We start from the raw sequence: 21,148 nt of genomic DNA on the forward strand, positions 1-21,148 counted from the left end.
TTGACAGCTTGTTGCTCGCTTTTCAATTTGAAGAGATTGACAGGATGTACAACGTTGGTCTCTAAAGTAGTTTCTGTAGCACCTGCTTCTGTGCCGGTGACTCCTCACCCTTCACCTGCACTCTTGGCTTTACATTCATTGCACTGTTCTCCAACCTACCTGCACCGGGCCCCTCAAATACCTTAATATGTCTGAACTCAAAGATTCTTAGAATAAAGACGGTAAAGGGAAGCTGAAACTCTAAGCAGGAACCCCCAGTTCCGGAAACCCCTATTAAAGCTAAATCTAAAGACTCCACAACAATGGAAACCACCCTAAAAAACGTAATGCAGTGCATGATATTGTACAGAGTACAAAGACAAACATGGATCTCCTTCAGGTAGAAGTGGCAGGCATCCAACGAGACCAGAAGGACATGAACATCAGACTCAATCATGCAGAATCTAGGTTAAGCAATGTAGAAGACCACACTATGGCCCATGGGAAACAGTTACAAAGGACGGACCAGATCATTTCCTCCATCAAGTGAAACATTACCAATTTGGAAGGCCACAGCAGGTGTAGCAACCTTTAAATATCTGGGCTCCCCAATGGTGCAGAGGAGAGAGCCTCTTCCATCGTAGAGTTTCTGGAATCGCCAAATCTGGCCACACTGAAACTATCTTTCAAAAAAGAATTTGAAAACGAATGAGCCTACTGGATTCCTACATTCAAACACAAAACTGTACATATGCCACGCCAGTCAATATTTAAGCCTTTGCACCATCAGTACTCAGAATCCATTCTGGTTCATGTGAGGACATTAAAAGGGTTTAACTGGCAGAGCAATAAAATCTCTATCTCACAAGGCATTGCGAGAGACAGGATGACTACGAGGAAGGGCATTCTGGTGCTACGGAAGAGACTGGCTGAAAGAACCATCTCTCATTCATTTTTTTGGTCCTTCAATATTTAAAATCATCATCACAGGATGAACATAGACCTTCGATGTGGCTGCTGATATCTGTAACTTCCTGAAATACAGATGGACGAAGATGGAGCCTCTGATTCTCTGAGTCTCCCCAACCTTGGACTCCTTCATCAACACATCTGGTGTGACTATTTGCACATGACTGGCCTCATCCATACATACATTGGTCACTAAGGGCCAGATGTAGGTAAGTAAAATTTTGCGACTTGCAAATTGCAAGTCTGACCGACTCTCAATTTGCAACTCGCAAAACCATATGCAGAAAGGTGTCTCAGACACCTTCTGCGACTCGCTATGGGGTCGCAAAGACCCACCTCATTAATATTAATGAGGTGGGTCGCAGTTTGCGACCCCATAGCGAGTCCATGCACTCACAGGGATGGTGGCCTGCTGGAGACAGCAGACCTCCATGGCTGTAACTGTTTTTTTAATAAAGCAGTTTTTTTTTTTCCTTTTTGCAGCCCGTTTTCCTTAAAGGAAAAAGAGTTGCAAAAAGAAAAACTTTCGAAACCATTTGGTTTCGTTTTTTTCAGAGTAGGCAGTGGTCCATAGGACCACTGCCTGCTCTGAAATTTTTTTTGGGGGGGCATTCACAAAGGGGAAGGGGTCCCATGGGGACCCCTTCCCTTTTGCGAATGAGTTACCACCCACTTCAAGTGGGTGGTAACTGCGAATTGGTTTGCGACCGCATTCGCGGTCACAAAGCAACTCATCATGGCGATGCGGTCGCAAATAGGAAGGGAACACCCCTTCCTATTTGCGAGTCGCATCCTCAAATTGTTAGTCGGTACAGACTTTTTAGATTCTGGTGCTACGGAAGAGACTGGCTGAAAGAACCATCTCTCGTTCATTTTTTTGGTCCTTCAATATTTAAAATCATCATCACAGGATGAACATAGACCTTCAATTTGGCTGCTGATATCTGTAACTTCCTGAAATACAGATGGACGAAGATGGAGCCTCCGATTCTCTGAGTCTCCCCAACCTTGGACTCCTTCATCCCCAAATGTTCGGCCTTTTGCATGCCGCAAACTGCGTTTTTCGCAGTTTGCGACCTGCAAAAGGCTTCCTACATCTGGCCCTAAGGGTCTAATGGCCCAGGCCCGTAGCAGAGCCCCGCCCACCACATGGGGTGCTGCTTATGGCTTGTCTTGCTTCACAAATTACACCGTGTATCCTTTCCACTGTTGTGCTTGAAGTTTTCTTTAAACAACTTACAATTAGGACATCATACATTTCGTAATGTAGACATTCCTACAACTGTATTTATTTTGCACTATAATTTTGCATTGTTCTACTATTGCCCTAAGATGAGTTTTTTGTTGTTCTCTCCATCTTTAACACTTATAGATTTTGGTATGGGGTATCTGATTTTCTCAGTTTTTGTTGACCTTGCGATGTTGCAATGGTGCTATATTTGTTATAAGCCTGGATTATCATAGTGTGCAGGCTCCTACATGTACCTTGGATGAGACACCCAACTTTTGTAGGGCAATTGACCTGACACCTGGTATTCATGTTGTTCCATTTTTTTTTATTGCCTCATGCTTGTCTGCCTTCAACAGAGTTTTGAAGGTATGGAATATACTCTCTTGCAGATTTATAATATACCCCCATAGCCTGTAAGTCCATCCAAAATCAAAAACTCAGACATTTTAAAAACCTTTAAACATGCCTATGCCTCTCTACACACTTCTTACATTGCAGCCTCAAAAGAATCATATTCGAGTTTCCTTAAAAATATACCCATGAAATCTCTCTTGGATACAGAAAAACGATCCCTCAATAAACCATTCAAGGCCAAAGAAATTGTACAAGCAATTAAACTCATCCCCGGGGAGTAAAGCCCCTGGAACTGATGAACTCCCCATCAATTTCTACAAGGCCCTCTCTGAACCGATCTTCCCACCTCTAGAATAACTATTCAGACATTTCACCTCTTCCAGCAAAGTTACCGGCTCCACAGCCAAGGCTACCATAGTAGTCCTTCAGAAAGAGGGGAAGGATCACAGTGACACCAAGAATTATCAGCACATCTCCCTTTTGAATATGGGGCAAAAATCTTCATGAAAATCCTAGCTAAACACTAGAATCTCTGATCCTTAAACTTATTCACCAATCCCAATCAGGGTTTGTTAAGCACAGACTGGTGTGTGAGAATGACAGTGTTTTTTGCAATTTAATCAAAAAGGCCTCCCTTCCCCAATCTCGGGCCACTGCGGCTATTGTGTTAGATGCTGAAAAGGCATTTAATAAAGTATATTAGCCTTTTCTTGAGGCATCCCTGGATGGACTACTTTTCCTGTATGGTTTTGTCCTTATAAACTCAACTCATAGGTATGATTAGGATGAATGTGGCACTCTCTTCCCCTTTCTCCCTACACCGGGGCACCCTTAACGGTTGTCCTCTATCTCCCCTTTTATTCCTCCTCGTGATAGACCCTCTTCTGGTCTTGATTAATGATAATTCTGATCTTAAGAGTGTCAAATTTGGTTCCCTAACACTCAAAACAGCTCCCATATCAGACAATACAATTATCTTTTCAGAAAACTGTGATATAACTATCCCCAAAGTTATTTCCTCGATTCAATCTCTTGCAGAATTCTCCGGCTACATCTTTAATAGGATTGGGGTTATGTTGCTCAATATCCACTGTCATTCCTCTTGCATTGGACAGACAAGTCTCCAATGGCACCCACAAATGAAAAAAATATCTACGGATCTGGTTCTCCAATAATCAATCACAATCATCCTGTATTAATGAACAGACAACTTTAGACAAAATAAAGGATCTCCTAACCTCTTGTTTCCCAAAGTCTATATAATGTTTGAGAAGACTTTGAAAATGATGATCATGCCACTTGTGAATGTTTTTGTCCATGATGCTTCCAGTACAGTTTTTTAAAAATCCAAGTGAAATTTTCTAAACTGGACACACTGCTTCTTCCAGGTCTATTTCAGTTCATTTAGCAAACTAGTAAAGGTGGCCATTTAGCATCAAAAAGCTGCAAATTATAAAGCAGCTCACCCGTCACACCTTCCCTGCCCATTCACGTTGATCTCAGTATCTTCAAACTTAAATAGCCCTCCAATTCCGATCTCTAACTGGCTAAACATTTTTAGCAGTCTCCTCAGAAATAAACTAATCCAGTCACTGACTCAGACACGGTTTTATACTGTGCACCTCTTATATTGGACACCATCTAGAATGTTCGACTTTAATTTAATCAAATCTGATGTTTGATGGTCCTCTAAAAAAGTTCCTGGTAACCCTGACCACGTGTTTCTGACATGCAAGCACCTATCGTCTTATTGGGCATAGGATCATAAACAGCTCATCGTCGTTTTCAACATAAACATTCCCCTAGCCGTGACTCTTATAATGTTGGGCCCGCATGCACTAAGCCGCCCTCTGGACTTTCCCTACGTAGACCTGGGGCTGACTTACTGGTGACGGTGGCCATCAAAATCATCTTATTAGAATGGAAAGTGTTAAATAGTATTTCTTTCTAGACGTGGTGGGCATGGGTCACTTACCTCAGTGGCACACATAAAACTTTGACTCTCTTCCAGAACCGCTGCCCCTTTGCAATAGATTTGGCGCACACTTGACAAATTTGTGTCCACCACCTAGCAGCCTCTCTCTCACCACTCAACTCCATTACATGTAAACTGGCTTACTCATTCGAGACAGACCAAATATCCTCTCTTGGCGTACACTCTCTTCCTTACCCTTCCCCTGCTTTACTTTTCATCATCTTTCCTCTTTTTTTCCTACTGCTTCGTAGATTTCATCTTGTTGGCCCAACGGACCCTCCCTGCTGTCTTCATTTGACAAGACGTCTCTTGTTTTCAACCCATCTTATGGTCTAATTATTTTAGCCATTAGGATGATGTACAATTCCCATTATTGCTCACAATGTTATTATATGTGCAGATAGTACTATTTTGTTTTGACATTTTTATATGTTTCCCGACTTAGGCCTTATTGCGACTTTTGGTGCGTTTCACCACCTATTGGTCTAGACATTTATCATTGATATCAGACATTTTGGCTGTCAAGCTTGTATCATGTTGGGCCTCAGGTAGTCTCCGTTTCCTTTATTCTTTAAAACTAAAAAATAAATATTTGGAACAAAAAAAAAATGTGCACTCATGGCCATGCTCTCTCTCAGACAGTACACTTTGCTGGTCATCCTTAGGATGGAAAAAAGAGTGAGCTCCTTCACTGGGGGCTTACTCCGGGCCCAGAATTTGACAATAAAGCAACCCGAGTTCCTCTGGAAGCAGTCAGCTCTCATAAAAGGCCCTGTGTACCCCAAAACACACAGAAATGTGCAGCTCCATGTCATTGATTTGGTGCCCTTCGCCTGGTGATGGTAGTACCTCTTTGGAATTCTCAATCAAGGCTGGAAGGAAGAAAAGGAGGAAGAAATTGGGAAAGGAGAGGAAATGGGAAACAGAAGGTAGGTGATGTCAGAACCACTACCTCCTGCAACACTCTCTGCCGCCTACTACCAGGGTTTTGGTATCAGCTGGATAATGACTGCGCCTGATAAATTTTTATGTTTGGAATTGATCAGGTGCCAAAATGATGCCCTATAACTAATTTTGGGGCATCACATTCATAATGTTTTGGTGCTTACCTCACCAAAATCCCCATGTACAAGTATTTACGAGGAATGTTCCCAAGGTAAACGTTGATACCTTTGACCTGCCAAAATGTACTTTGGGAAAATTATGGGGTTGTGGTGTTCACCGCAGAACTCCGAGTTCCAGTACGTGTTTTAACAGGAGTTAAATAAAGTGAGCGGTGCTTGTGGTACCCCAGCAGTAATCATTCTAAGAATGTTCACACTTCTGTCGTTCTGACCAGGCAGGCCTTTTGTCCGATGGCCCAGAGCATTTGTAATCACCGTTATACGTCATTGACTATACAATCCCCAGTCACACTGAATAATAATGTCCGGAGTCTTTCGAAATATTATTCACGTACTACGTAATTCAAGAGTTTGTTTGTGCTTTAATTTAAATTGCCAGCAATTGTTTCTCACTCGAATATGAGGTAATTTCCCAGTAATTAAATTGATTCCCCAAAAGTGCTTCATAAACATGGTGCACTTCTTCTCTAGTGAGATCGATTCATTAAGTGTCCAATGCCTTTTAGACAACTAGTCCTTCTTGATGGACCATGAGTCTAATCTGAAACCAAATATCTCACTGCTGCTAAATGACTATATGCAGTCTGCTAGCAGGCGGTTTAATAAAAATTATTAATGAGTGTTTATGTATTTTGAATAACAGGTTTATGTAGAAAATATAATAACGTTGAAAAATAATGCACGCATTTGAAAATGTGATCATGTAGAATGGCCACCAATGTTAACGAAATGTACTAATCAATGGTTAAATATTATGAAATGTTGAATATATGTTAGACAAAAGCAATAATATGTCATATTATGGGTCATGAATTTAGCTTTAGCTTTATTAATTGTAGGTCTTAACTTAGCTAGTGTCATGGCCTGCCTGCCAGGCCTCATGTAAAGCTGTGTTTCTTAGCATTTAATAAAATGGCTGTCCAAAGAAAGTTAAACTGTGAATTTCTATTGTATTGTTTAAATGTGCTCATGACTTCTAGTGTGAACGAGTGCTAGGAGATGATGTTCCTGCTAATGCAAAATTGTATGTGTAATGTGTGTGAGACTGACTTTCCCAGGACAAGAACATTGAAGATACTGACTAGAATAGAAGCTGCAAAAATATTGTTTCCTGACAAGCCGGATGATGAGAACATCGCAAGACAAACCAATCAACGACATGTGAACCGAGTAATATTAGAACTCATAGATTTGGGATTTTAGTTTTATTGGACAGAGTGTGAACATACGATTAACAAACCAATAGGGATTTGGAGGTAGTTTAGGTAACTTTGACTTAACAAGAGTACACGGAGAGAAGAAAGTCATTCTGAGCTATTCTGAGCCCATTGCCCATTTTTCCTGACCGAGAGGTTACTACTTTCTTATGCGTCTTGACAAGAGACGTGGTTAACTTTAATGCTTAAAGACTTTGCCTTTCCTGGACTTTGATCAACTGATGTCCTGAGGACGAAGACTGATTCTGCTTTGCTGATCCACCCTGAGGATAGGTATATCCAAATTGTAATTATTATGCATATTTTCTTTTTCTTTCTAAGTACCAACCACGCTGTTTTGATAAAGCCATAGTTAGATGTTTTTTCAAATTTGTGTTACTAAATTGTTTTGCATGAAGCCCAACATGCTGATGCTAATCTGATGTTAGTAAAGGATTCTCACTAATGAATTATGATATCAGGAACTGATGCTGTCCCTGAAATAAAGACTAGCTGTCCGAAAGCCATTGAGCACTTTATGAATGTATCTAAATAGAGAAGGAATTGGATCATCTTTACGAGCCAGTTTTAGGGAATTGATTTAATTTCTGGAAAATTACATCATAATCGTGTGGTAAACAATTGTTGGTTATTTAAATGAGTGCTTGAATTTCGTAATACTTGATTAATATTTCTATATGCTCCAGCCATTATTATTCAGTGTGACTGGGGATTATGCTGTCTACAATGTATAACGTTGATTACTGGAACAGGAGTTAGCACACATTCCAGAATTTAACATAATCAGTGCCTCTGAGTTTCCCACAAGAAATACATCTTATAGACCCAAGATTAGTAGGGAAGCATCTTTTGAATAATAATTGTGTGAATAAATCACTTTATGTCAGTAAGAAGGTAACATTGACCCACATGATTTAGTATGAGGGCAAACTGGAAGTAGCAGTTACTTGACAGTAATTCCAGCTCCCTCTGTTAAACATTTGTTATTGTTATTGAGGTATGGTCAAATTCCTCAACAGTATCAAAACGAAAAAGAAAATGGTTCCAGTGAGAGAGGGCAGTTGTAACTTCGAGTATAATTTTCTGAATAAACTACGCAAGTCGCTCTTACTTTGTCCACATTTAATCACCACCAGAAGTACATTTTTAAGATCAATAATAAAGAAATGTTGACATAGATCAATCCTTGTAGTAGAAAATTATTTTATTAGTTAATAAAAACCATAAAAAAAGGAACGTATCGAAGGATACATCAAATACATACAAAGAACGACCTAAAACATGTACACAGTAAAATATAAATAAAAAATAAATAAAACTGAAGCGAACCCCTCTTAATAGAAACAGGGGAGCCAAAGTGCAATTAGAACCTCAAAACCTATATTTTTGGTCAGGGAGATGGAATGAGCTAAACTAACACTGGGCAGGGCGGCCTATTATCCAAAGGATGCATTCAAGGTGGGCTGAGCCCCCACATCACTGATAGCTGATATCTATGGGGTGAGTTCTAATATTATGTGACTGGACAATTGTCTTTTTTACTTAAGTGGTGCTAAACTGGATTTACTGGGCCCGCCAGGGCAGTGAACATTCTCAGAAACTGGATTAATCTGGTGTTCAGTTTTCCATTATTTGGGTCGAGGGCTGTTATAATGGCCTACCTGCATGACCGGACTCCTAAGATGTTGAAATCATTCTTCAGTAGTTCCCTTCTCTGGTGTCCTAAAACTGGGCAGATGCAAACCACGTGGATTAGGGTTTCCCTGGTCTGATGACATAGTCTACAAACCTGTGTTTGCCATCCTGCCTCTCTTTTCCATTTCGGAGGGAAGTCCAGAGTTGGTAGATCTCCCAACCTCATCCGTAGGAGGGCCAGCCTAGTTTTTTGTGCTAATGTGGCGGATAGGATATGAGGTTCCTTATCCCGCACATATGAATTTAGAACAAGCTATCCATGCGATCGGTTCGATAGTGGCTCCATATCTTCTACTCAGCTTAAGATCTTAGCTGACTTGTTGGCTGCTTTTCTGAAGGCTAGTGCTGGTAATGTGCTGTCCCACAAATCACCCAGTTAAAGCTGGGCTATACCTTTTTCCCAGTAATCCTTAAATTTATTGTTCCCCCTCACAAGGGTGATTTCATGCCAGAATAGGTTTGCTAAGGACCCCATGGGTGCGGACTAGAGTTTATAGCAGCCATTTCCTGCTCATCCAATGCTGGGGATAAGTCTGATATATACAGATTAAAGAGAAGCGGTGCTAGTACGCAACCCTGCTTCAGGCCAACAGTGATTTTAATGGGCCTAGATAAAAATGAACCGTCGCTTAATTTGATTTTAACCCATGCGTCAGAGCACAGCAGAATGATAGCATTAAATAAATTCACCGGCAGCCCCCAATGCTGTAATTTTGACCATAATTTGTCTCTAGGGACACAAGCCAATGCAGCCTTAAAATCCACAAAGCACATATAAAGGAGTGTCCCTGTGGCCTTTGCCCTATTCATTACCAGGGTTAAAGCCATAAGGTGTGTCAGCGTGCCCTGTTTCTTTGTAAAACATGTTTGGTTAATCAGGAGCCTCCTCTTGTCCATGGCCCACCATTCTAAATGCTGCAGGATGCCTATTTAGAAATATTTCAGGTCTACGTCCAAAAGGGCAATTAGGCAGTAGCTGGAAGGTAGGAAGGCCTTCCCTCCCTTGTAACTGGGGTGAATTATCGAGCCCTTCCAACTAGCTGGGACAGAACCTGTTTTTAAAATATGATTGAACATTATGGCAAAAAAGGTCTTCCATTTTGATGCATGCGCTTTAAATAGGGCCTGGGGAAGGCCATTGGGGCCAGGCGCACAGTCTTGGCGTAATGTTTCTAATATCTTAGCTATTTCCGGAGAACTGAATGTAATGGGCTCCTCCTGTTCCCTATTATCCTCGGTTACCTCCCATGGGGAGATGTTTGTATCTGTCGCGTATTTTTCTTTAAAGTGGGTTCTCAAATATCCCACCCATGCCTCCTCCATCACATTGGCATCGTTCACAGCTCTGGGACCTTTCTCGATGTTATTAATCAGGCTCCAGAGCCGGCTCGAATTTGCCAATGTTGATGCATAGTGAAGTTTTGCCCATAGAGTCTCCTGCTTTGTTCGTCTAAAAAGCCATATGGCCCTCTTTAGCAGTTTCCTTTCTTGCCATAGAGTTTTTAACATTAGGTCATTTCTCAGATGTCTCTGTAACAGTCTCAGGAGCCTACTTACTCCTGCTTTCCTCCTTCGTATTGCCTGTGGCATGAGTATGGTCTTTCTATGCCCCAGGAGTGCCCTCCTTGCCCTGCCCCTCACAGAGGATTGCTTTACAAGGCTTTCAGTGAATGACTCCCATATGGCAACTACCCTTAGTGGGTCATTGGCCATCTTTTCCAATTTCCCTACAGTATCCTCAGCTTGGGCTGTGATCGTAGACAAACTCCATTTTAACCGTTTTAGATTTTAGGAACAAAGATTCCCGTTAAGGAGTTTTGCTTCTTCTTGGATGGGCACCTGGCTCCAAATTATGATTATTTGCGGGTTGTGATCGCTTTCTGTGTTATCTTGTATTCTAAAGTCTCTCACAAATCTGAATAGGGGGACATTTACCAAAGTGTAGTCCAAATGTGAGACAGCCATTTCTGTGGCTCTTGTCCAGGCCGGGGGTATGTCAGACAGGAGCCACCCATTTAGTGTAAAGAGACCTGCTAGCTCACGGCTCTTAATTAACTTTAGGCCTACTTTATCCTGCTTTCTCCTAAGAGGTAGTTTTTGAATGGGCAATGGAACCGCTAGTTGAACATGATCCTCGATTGGCTCATAAAATAGGTTAAGGTTGAGATCTCCTGACACTAACCAATAGGCCTAATTTTATGTGTTTGTTATATGAAGTAGATGTTTTAGCAGAATATCAGCTTCCAACTTTTTCTTTTTAGGGTTAATATAAATATTGATCAGGATTAGAGGGTCCTGTATGTTTTTTGGGCAATTGCCCAAGCGAACCCATAAAAAGGGCTGATCTCCCATCTGCACTCCAGATGTTTTTGCCTCTAGCTTAGTAGTGATATAAATTGACAACCCTCCTTTTGCTCTTCCAAACGTGTTTTGTTTAACCGAAGGAATGTTGTACTCTTTGTGACTAATTAAAGGAAGGTTTGTAAGTGCCCATGTTTCCCGCAACATTATAATATCAAAGGTGCCCAGGAATTTGGTGATCTTGGCGTCTTTCAGTTTCGATTGTAAACCCCCTATATTCCATAGGCAGATACTTAATGATACTTGTGTCGGAGGTGTTTGATGGATTGTCATTCAGGCTTTTATATCAATTCTAAATGCTTGAAATGTACGTTTTGCTAACAATCTTGTTCTGTTGCTTTGGCAGTGTCCTGATTTCAAAAGCTGATTCGGACTCAAGGTTGGTAATTATCTTAATTGTAATATTTAAGGAGAGAAATATCAGCCTATTCATATATTAACTCCAAAATAGTGACTACCTAGGGACATCAGCCCAATTGCAAGTGGGTGGGAGTGGTCTGAGGCATTTACCTCACCCAGTAAATGCCATCCTGTAAGGCAAAGGGTGTGATCATGTTTGTGCTGCTTAAATCTGCGATCTCTGCATAGACTAATGTTTGTACAGGGATGGAAATGTAATTCCTAGCTTACTGGGGGAAGTATATATTTACTGTTGTAGCACCACAACTTTTTACCTTAATTATCTACTGAAAGCCAATACTCTGACATTGATAAATATAAAGGTTGATATTAGAAACTTGGGGCATATTTATAGGCCCCTAGCGCCACCTTGCGCCACATTAACGTAATTTATTTTGACGTTAATGTGGCCCAACGAGGCCAAAATCCCCACGCCATATTTACAGAGTGGCGCAATGCATGCATTGCGCCACTCTGTAACCCTTTGCGCTACATTATGTCTGCGCCAGGCAAAATGTATGCAAAGGGGGCGTTCCCCAGTTAGGGGAGCCGGAAAAATGGCATAAGGAAATCTTTGAGATTTTCTTACGCCATTTTTACAGCACTTTTAACGCCTGCTCAAGAGCAGGCATTAAAAGGGGTCTTCTATTCTTTATAATGGGGCCCTATGTACTCTGCAGGAGTAGCGCCAATATTTTGGCGCTACTCCTGTCGAGTACATCAATAGTGTCATGAAGGATGATGCTATTGGCCTCTACCCTGCGCCATGGTGTGCCGTATTTTAGATACAGTGCACACATGGTGGTGGGAGGGGGGTCCTAAGGGGCGCATGGAAAGTAGCACTGCACTCGGTGCAGCGCCACTTTCCATCAATCTGTCCCTTGATATTTTGGAATCCTAACAAGGGATTGTATATCATAGCACTGTTTAAATTGTTTGCTTTGTTTAATGATTATTCAAAGGAAATGTGATTGCAAGGTTTATATGGACTGATGAGGTCTTAATAAACTGGGCAATATCAAGAACAACAGACATCAAGATTGAGGACTCAAAAATGTAAAGAAGTAACTTAACACTTCTCATGTTACATTTTATATACTGTAATTTCATCTGTTAGCCTTCCATTGATCACTCTTTCATGCTGCCTGCCAATTATTTACTTATTTCATGTTTTCTTTCCTTTTGCACCCCAATAGTCAGTCTGTGTATGGTATATTTTGTTAACAATGTTCATTTGAAAATAATACACACAGAACATATTTTAGCATGTGCTATTCTCTCCTATACATACATTGCTACATGAAACACTACACACCACCAAGCCCAGGACCACTGTCATGTTCGGTATGAAATTAAAGGCCTTATTTAGATTTTGGCAGATAGAGTACTACCCTACCCCTCAGACCCTTGGTCTGCCTGCTCCATTATGAGTCAGTCATATCACCATCTTTCAATGGCGGTGAACCAGCTGGCTCTGATGTCACAAAGTTAACTGCAATGGGCCAATGGAAAAAGGACTAGTGGAATTATGGCATTAGACCTCCCGCCCTATTTGCAGTAGTCAGTCAAATGCATTTTTTCAGTCCACCACCATCAGGGAAAAAAGGAAAAGGACCCTCACAACCTGGGAGAAGATGCCCAGGTTGTAGAGTGTCATTGTTTTTTTGTTTTTCAGTAACAAACTTCATCTCTAGGAGTTTGTTTTGTAAAAATATAAAAAAAGGTTAGTGAGCTGCTGTCTGAATGACTGCAGCTGCTCAATATAATGCTGATTCCTCTGAACAACATAAAAAAGTGATGGGTGAAAGGCTTGAATCATTCTTAGCTACTGGCAATTACTCAGGCCACATCACAGGCCATAATTTTTAGAAAACTGTGCCTCCTTAGATATGACACAGACATATTGAAATAAGCCTTGGTCCTGATTTAGTGGGCACTGTCCACTCCAAACAGTTAGGCTCGGTCTATTCTGTAACAGAACACAGGCAACGGGAAACTGGTTTTGGTCTATTTAGGTGACAGAAGTTTTTGATTGAGGGGGGAGGAAACCCTACTCAAGCAACAACCTCAATTCTTGTCAGGGTGAACCACTAAAGTCACTAAATTAACCTGTGCTAAATCCTTTGGCAGCTTGACACAATATCAGTCAGGCTTAAATTAGGAATACTGTGTAAAGAATTTGTCCAGCACAAACAGTAATAAAGTGATCCCGACCCAATTTAGATATATACAGAACATTCTAATTAATATAATGACACAAAAACAAATTAACTCCAATCTGTGTAACCGGAGTTAAGATTTTTAAATATATTTAGTGAAAAATCAAAGCACCAACCACAGTATCGGCTCACGGGAAACAGGGGCAAAGTCAAAAGTTAAGGCTAACTGCGAACCAGCACTGGTCAGATACAAAAAGTAGATTGAGCCCGGTCTCGGCTTATCTTCATACTTATAAAATATCTTGAACAAAAGTCCAGGATCAGTGCAAGTGAGCAGGCTGTGTCAGAGAAGAATCCGTCCTCAATGAGGAGCTGCTGGACCTCTTAGTGAAGTCATCGTCATGCACGTCAATTCATCAAAATGTCAGCGGTAGCAAAAGTGACATCACAAAGCATTTGACTTTTACTTACACATACTCACACATTTACACTTTCACTTTCTCTCACATAAGCACACTCTCACCACGTGCACACACACAACATGCATTTAAAAAGCATTTTAATTACCTCAGCTGCCCGGGAATATAAAAAAATGACAGAATTCAAAGAGAATGCAGCCCCAACTTACATCCAGAAGAACACGCTTCTATGTGCTCCTGTCATTGATTTTGCCACCTCTAAGGTCAGGTGCCTAAAAGTTGTTGTCAGGGGTCGTACCGGGCAAGCCTGGGGTCGCAGGTGTGCCCCCTGGTGACCCCTCAATGTCATCCATGACATAGACAATGGCGGGAAAAAGCTTTGAAAGCAAAAACTGGATTTCCAGACTGAGGAGGTCATGGGTAGACGGTCATCATATAGCCTGGTGAATTTTCTTACCTTTTGATTCCGACAACATTTTGGACATTAAAAACCTCAAGCGGGACGAAGCTGCAGGCTGTAAATGAAGAGGAGTCCACAAGGCTGGATGCCATCACCAAGAATTCTGGCTTAATAGGAGTTGCTGCTGCGGAGAAGAACGTAATTGGACCTACCGCAAAGTGAGGCTGACTGGCGATGCACCTTGGGTGGATCAGCTGGCAGGTGGGTCATGGTCTTCTGTCAGTTCTCCAGGAAGTTTTTTGGTGACATTTTTTCTAAGCCCCAGGTTTTAGGGTTAGGCAGGAGCAGCACCTTTAGCAACACTTCCAAGGGTCCAAGACCTGAGGGGAAAACGTGGAGTGGGGGAGGAGGGGTAAGGACTCGCTCTAGCAGCTGCCTGTAGCTGAAACACAAAAACAAGCCAGCCAAGTATCCCTTACAGTCATATCTGGTAGTCCTGGGGTAAAGGAGATGGGCCATTTCTCTTTCAAGCAACAAGGTAGTCCTTCAAACAGCAGGGCAGTCCTCTGGGAGTCAAGGCAGTCCTTCTGAAGTCTTCCACTGGCTAGGAATGTACAGAAGAAGTGTTCTGAGGGCCATTATATATACCTGTGCCTCACTTTGAAGCAGGGGGATTCTCTATACATCCCCCCATGTCTGGTTGTGGGAAGTTCTTCCCTTCTCCGCCAAGGCTCCAAGAAGTCTGGGGTGACAAATGACTAGTGTTGGGTTCCTTTGTATGTGCTAGAGGTAAGCTCTTTAAAGGGTAAATGAGGCAAGAAACAGCTCACTGTCTCAGAGGAATATGGAAAGCCCAGCAGCAGAGCTATTCACAGTAATGTGACCCAGGACCCTGGCAGAAGGCACAAATGGTAAGGAAAACAAAATGCCAACTTTCTAAAAGTAGCATTTTCACAATTGTGAGTTAAAATCCAACTTTATTATTAAAGAGGATTTTAAATTACAATTGATTTGAGTCTAAACATGAAATCCCAACTTGCTCCCAATCAAAAGTTAGCACTTATTAAATGTAATAAGGCAACCCAATGTAGGTTTATGAGAGCAGTAGGACTTACAATAGTAAAAAGTAAAAAACCTAAACTCTTTTAAATACAATGCACACTGCCCTATGGGCATTTAGGGCCTACCTCAGGGATGACGTTAATGTATTAAAAAAGAAGGATTAAACTTGGCCAGAGGTTTATTTTGCCAGGTCGAAATGGCACTTCAGAACTACACTACGGGCTGCAATGCAAGCCCTGAGATAGTTTTTAAAGTGCTACTTTAGAGAGTAGCACAATAAGTGCTGCAGGCCTACTAGTAGCATATAATTTACAGACCCTGGGTATATGTAGTAACATATACTAGATACATTTAATTAAATGTGCTAATGAGATGTAAGCCATTTGTATCATATTTCAAGAAGAGAGCACAAATATACTTTAGCTCTGGTTAGCAGTGCTAAAGTGCTAAGCATTCTAATGGTGACAAAAACACATTTAGAAAAAAGGAAGGGTTAAGGCAAATCGTTTAGTCGAAGACAACACCAAGGACGTCAGGTCTAATATTAGGCCTCTTCAGGAAGGTGTAGCGTGGTTCGAGAGGCACACAGAGCACAGGACCTACATGTGATCCTTCGTCTTACACTTAGGACATCACACCAAAGAATACAAACATTTTATTGGTGGATTAGTTGTATTAATCTTGTCCCAATCAATTTCATTTTAGACATGCCCAGAAGTGGGTCCTGTACTCTCTTTGCCAGAGGACTCAAGCCACACCCTACCTAAGTGTTTCTATCAGGCCGAAAGCGGTTTGGGGTTGCTGGTGGAACCCTCTGAAGAGACCTTGTCTGTCAGTTAGGGGCCTATTGTTCCGATAAGGAGCATGGTCAGAACTGATTGCATAAGACACGCTTTTTTCTAGAGTGGCATGATGGGTGAAAAATGGTGAACTGGAATGTGGTCCCAGCGATACCCAGTGGCAGAGATTAATTCACATTCCATTTATCACTTTGTGGCAATTTCTCTTCAGGCACATAGATCATCCCTGGGCTGGCAGTGATCTCTAAATACAACACTCTTATGCCAATCAAGGTGGTAGGCATAATGTCATCTGCCACAGTGACCGCTAGAGTACATACTACAAAAGGCTAAAAAACACACCCAAATAACAATCCATTCATCTTCTGTGGAGCATAAATATGTGCCCTACGTAGGTGCCCATGTGAGGTTGATGCAATAAACCCAAACATAATTGTGAGAAGATTTAACAGGACAATTGTGTAAGGTTATGTATTATTCACTTTTCCTTGTCAATTTACTTCTGTGGAAAAAAACGCAGTCTCTGGTCACTCTTTGATAAAATTTTAAGAAAGTATGGAGAAACCAAATTATGAAGGCATGCCAATGAGACATTTGAGAAAGGGTTGTAGACTTACCTTTAGCAGCAGGACAGGCATCTGCCTTTTTTGAGAGTTTTGCAGGAGTTGATAGATGGGTTATTGCTACTTTTACTTCTGCACACAAAAGTAAACTAGTTTAAAATGGGTTCTTTTAAAGTTATACTCCCAAATGTTTAGAAACAATGTTTTTAAAATGTAATAAAACTAAAATGAGAAAAGTAAAAGCACTGCAATATAGAGATGCTAACTAAACAATAATGCCCTGATTATGCAGATCCTATTTGTGCCTTAATTTGAAATAGGATGGGAAAGCAATTCATAAGTGTTTGCTCATAAGATTTACAGGTACCTTTTTTGGTGGTTTTCCAATAAATTAGGGACACATTTGCTTTCATTTTTTATCTGTTGAGCAAATTTGTACCTGCCACAGGATGCTGGCTGGTTGGGATCATGACTGTTGGTTGCCAGAAATAGTCATTTCTGCTTTCTCTTGCTCTAGACGGCCTGTTTTCCAAAGGGTAAAATTAATGGTTTTTTTTATTTTACCTTGGCTTGAGATGGGCTTTTCTGAGTGTCATTGCATTCCTTATGCCACTTTGTTGGTTCACCATACCGTAGGCCCCGCGGCACCCCCTACCGCCATCCTGTTCCTGGCGGGAGACCCGCCAGGAACAGGATGGCAGTAGGGGGTGTCAGAATCCCCATGGCGGCGGAGCGCGCTCCGCCGCCATGGAGGATTCTAAAGGGCAGCGGAAAACCGGCGGGAGACCGCCGGTTTTCCGCATCTGACCGCGGCCGAACCGCCGCGGTCAGAATGCCCTGCGGGGCACCGCCGGCCTGTCGGCGGTGCTCCCGCCGACCCTGGCCCCGGCGGTCTCTCACCGCCGGGGTCAGAATGACCCCCAATATGTTTAAAATCAGAGTTGTTGCAGGCTGATCTGAGTCTGGAGCAACGTTTTACTGAGTTGTCTGTAAAGGAGGCATGGTGTCTGGGGTGGAGACAATAATTAGAACGCAGAGCTGAGACAGAGGTCTACCCCAGCCATGCTTTGTAGGGAAATGGATTTTGTTTGCATGGTGGAGGGAACGTGGGATATCAACAACTGGGGTTAAACAATGACCTGGACCTGCCCTTAGATCTGCAGCAGCAAGGGGTCCAGAAATCAAAGAAAGGTCTGGGCTGTTTTGCGGATCAGGGCCAGGTTGAATACTCAGAAATGTTTATGAGAGACTTGGTAGAAAAGAAGCATATTTTATCCCCTTAATCGGTGTTGGAAATGACATGGTATTCCACCAGATGTTTGCATTTACTACCCTATTTTTTTCTTTTCTGCTGAAACTGTTTTTGTTGGCATTAGGAATCTGCACACTTTACTCCTGCTAACCGGTGGCAATGATTATTGCATAACAATGGTTCTCATTAGTATAATTTGAATGCATTTTAAATAAAAAAGCAAAATAAACTCATGCAATCAATGCAATAACACATGACCATCGCAGTTGTTGTGGAAGATATTTGTAAGGGTATTCTATGTACACAAAGAGATCCATTTAAGTTGAGCCCTACTAGATCCAAGCCAAGGAAAATCTTAGTTAATTTTCTGTCATATACTCTGACAGATAAAGCCTTTACAGGCTGTTAATTTGAACACCTAGTTTGACATATATCCCAGGCAACTGAGGATAGACAGCGGGAGCTGAGAAAATGATGGCAGCATTCAGAAATCTGGGTGCAACAGCACAATTAAAAATCTTGGCTGCCTAAATTCATGTGTAATAACAGAATGCCCATTGTAGATAAAGCCAGTGAGGCAGACCAACTGTTAACTATGAGCTTGTTTGAGAGCATAGCTAAAGGGAGTATCTGCTCTATACTCTCTTCTTTTTTGCATACCCAGTTGACTTTTGAGCAGATCTTTATGAGTGGGGCCTTAGAACTGAATATAGAATGAGGAAAATATGTTCTTTGGTAGTAATGGTGGGCGGAGTAGGCCCAAACATCTTATTTCAAGAAACTTTTAGAAAATCCTAAAAAGTGGGTGGATTTTCCAAGGAAGAGTAGTAAAGGATTGTGGGGGGGGGTGGAGAGAGGGAGGTTACAGTATTGAAAACATAAAAAGACTGAACTATCACCAAGTGAAATCCAAATGCATCAGAGTAAAGAGCGCCTTTTGAGGATGATGGCAATTCCAAATCAAAATTTAGAACCTGGAATGTAAATGGCCAAACAGCCAGATTGAAATGGAAGTGTCTTGGAATATACCTACCAGAAGGGGTGGATATCGTAAGCCCATAGGAGACATATCAGGCTGAGCCAGTGACATGAATATAGGTAACTCCTGGATGATTAGACATTGTTATTTACCCTGAAAAGAATAACGATTTCAGAGGTACATCAATTTTAGTTTAGAGTGGAAAGGGTTTCATCTTTTTGAGAAAGCTAGTTGACCTGGGAAGAGATTGGTAGTGGTTCAGTTAATATATATATGGAACTCCTTAACTGAAATCTCATAATACAGACCAAATTAAGATGAGCTAAATTGCTAAGGCTTAAATAACCCGGCTTAATATTTCCCCCATGTTGATAAGGGATTTCAATGTTGTATTGGATGGGGAACTTGATGGTTCAAATAATTGGGAACACTCTAAAGTGATCAAGGCCAAAACTGTGTTAAAAAAAGCTGATCTGATATTTTTAGATTTAAGAGATGTCTGGAGGGATGTCTGGAGACATATTCACTCAATTTGTCTATTTAGACTATTCGTATGTTAACAATGTGTGATCTGAGTAGCCCTAGAACTAAGTGGCAGATGTAGGAAACAACAGGTTGCTAAAGTGGTTATAAATAGCACACTAGCTGTTTACAACCAGTCCTTGGGATTGCAACTTTGCACTATTGTGTCATATGCAATTGTATGTCCAGTCACAGGAGCTCAGAAAATGTTGCCTAATTAATGTCACTTTTTCCAACAACCTGTGATTGGCTACAGCCACAGGGATAGTGGCCTGTTTTCCCAAATGGGAAACTTTTTTACAGAGCAGCCCAGGTTCCATGTTCCTTCGAAGAACCGGTGCTGCCGTTGGGAAAGAAATTAAGTGGAACAAGCAGTGATCCTACAGACCAATACCCACTCCTCCTGAAGCTGCTCATTTTCAAAGGTTAAGGTGTTTGAGAGAGATCAAATTTTATTAAATATATTAGTGGCATAGAAGTTAGCATATGGTGATTAATTATTTTACATTTTAAAAGCCTAACAGAGAAAGTAACATGAGTTGTAAAATGTGCATGTTTGAACTACGGTGAACCATGTGGCCAACATTTGTATTAAACACTACACTTAATATGAGAGTTTTGCATTTATATCAAATGAAAGTACTGAAATGAGCTAAGGTTAAGGGTGCTTTATAAACTGTAGATTAAGAATTAAAGTAATATATGAATATGAATGAATTAAACTTTATATGTGAATAAATGATTGTATTAATACGAGTTACATGTGTGCAGAAAAAATAATTGTACGTTTAAATTAGTTCTAACATGTTGTGAATAATGTTTGCAGTTAAAATAATTTGCCTTGCATATATGAATTGTAAGGTGTGCAATACGTTTATTAATGTATTAAGGGGCATATTTAACAGCCCCTAGCGCCACTGGAGTGTCACTTTACATGACGCTCCAGTGGCACTAACCTCTGCGTCATTTTTACAAGGTGGTGTAATGCCACTGTTTGTGGCGTAACGCCTCCTTGTAAATATTGGCCCCTTTGACTCAGTTTTCTGCATCAGAGGGGTGTTCTATGGGTATTGCTGTGGGCGTGCCACAGCAACATCCTTTGCATTTTGACGCTGCCTCAGATTTAAAAGATTTTGTAAACCTGAGGCTGCGCCAAAATCTAACGCCACCCCAGGAGTGGCGTTAGCAAGGTGCAACGAGGAGAAGTACTTTTATTCCTCCTCATTTTTTGCTTTTTTAATGTGTGCTGCATTCTGCAGCATAAATCGAAAGAGCAAAATGCCAGAAATTATTTCCTTCCTGCACATAAACAATAATTTCAAATTGACGCTTTGGCACTTCTGTGTGTGCTGCACTATGCACTGTGCACTATGCAGCACACACAGAAGTGGCAAATCACCATTAGTGATTGTTTATGTGCAGGAAGGGATACCTTCCCGGACATAAACAATCACACCTCTCAACGGATCCATCCTTGCACAATGGTACAAGGAAGCCTGGCAGCTAAATTTAGCACAAGCGCAGGGCACAACACAGGGGTGCGCTGTATTCAATTAAATGCGTTGCATCCCTGCGTTGTGAAAATGATGCTTCCAATTTTGGCGCAGCCTCACGCTCCGTCATTTTCCCATAAATATGGGCCTAAATGTATTAATGTATTAAGGCTTTTTAGTTTGACTAAGCCTGAA

General features: G+C 41.4%; 1 protein-coding gene across 43 annotated transcripts in view; it reads right to left on the reverse strand.

The window, feature by feature from the left end:
- The window catches only part of TRDN (triadin), a 1,868,677-nt gene that overhangs the window by 1,108,908 nt on the left and 738,621 nt on the right, over window positions 1-21,148 (reverse strand). For 40 of the 43 annotated variants that reach the window (XM_069234794.1, XM_069234791.1, XM_069234779.1 and 37 more), the window contains one exon: window positions 16,762-16,839. The exons of the other annotated variants lie outside the window; for them this stretch is intronic. In XM_069234794.1, coding sequence (XP_069090895.1) covers window positions 16,762-16,839 — 78 coding nt within the window. The remainder of the gene's footprint in view (window positions 1-16,761; window positions 16,840-21,148) is intronic. 43 annotated transcript variants of the gene reach the window in all.

This window comes from Pleurodeles waltl, chromosome 5 (assembly GCF_031143425.1).
Source record: "Pleurodeles waltl isolate 20211129_DDA chromosome 5, aPleWal1.hap1.20221129, whole genome shotgun sequence".
Taxonomy (NCBI): Eukaryota; Metazoa; Chordata; class Amphibia; order Caudata; family Salamandridae; genus Pleurodeles; species Pleurodeles waltl.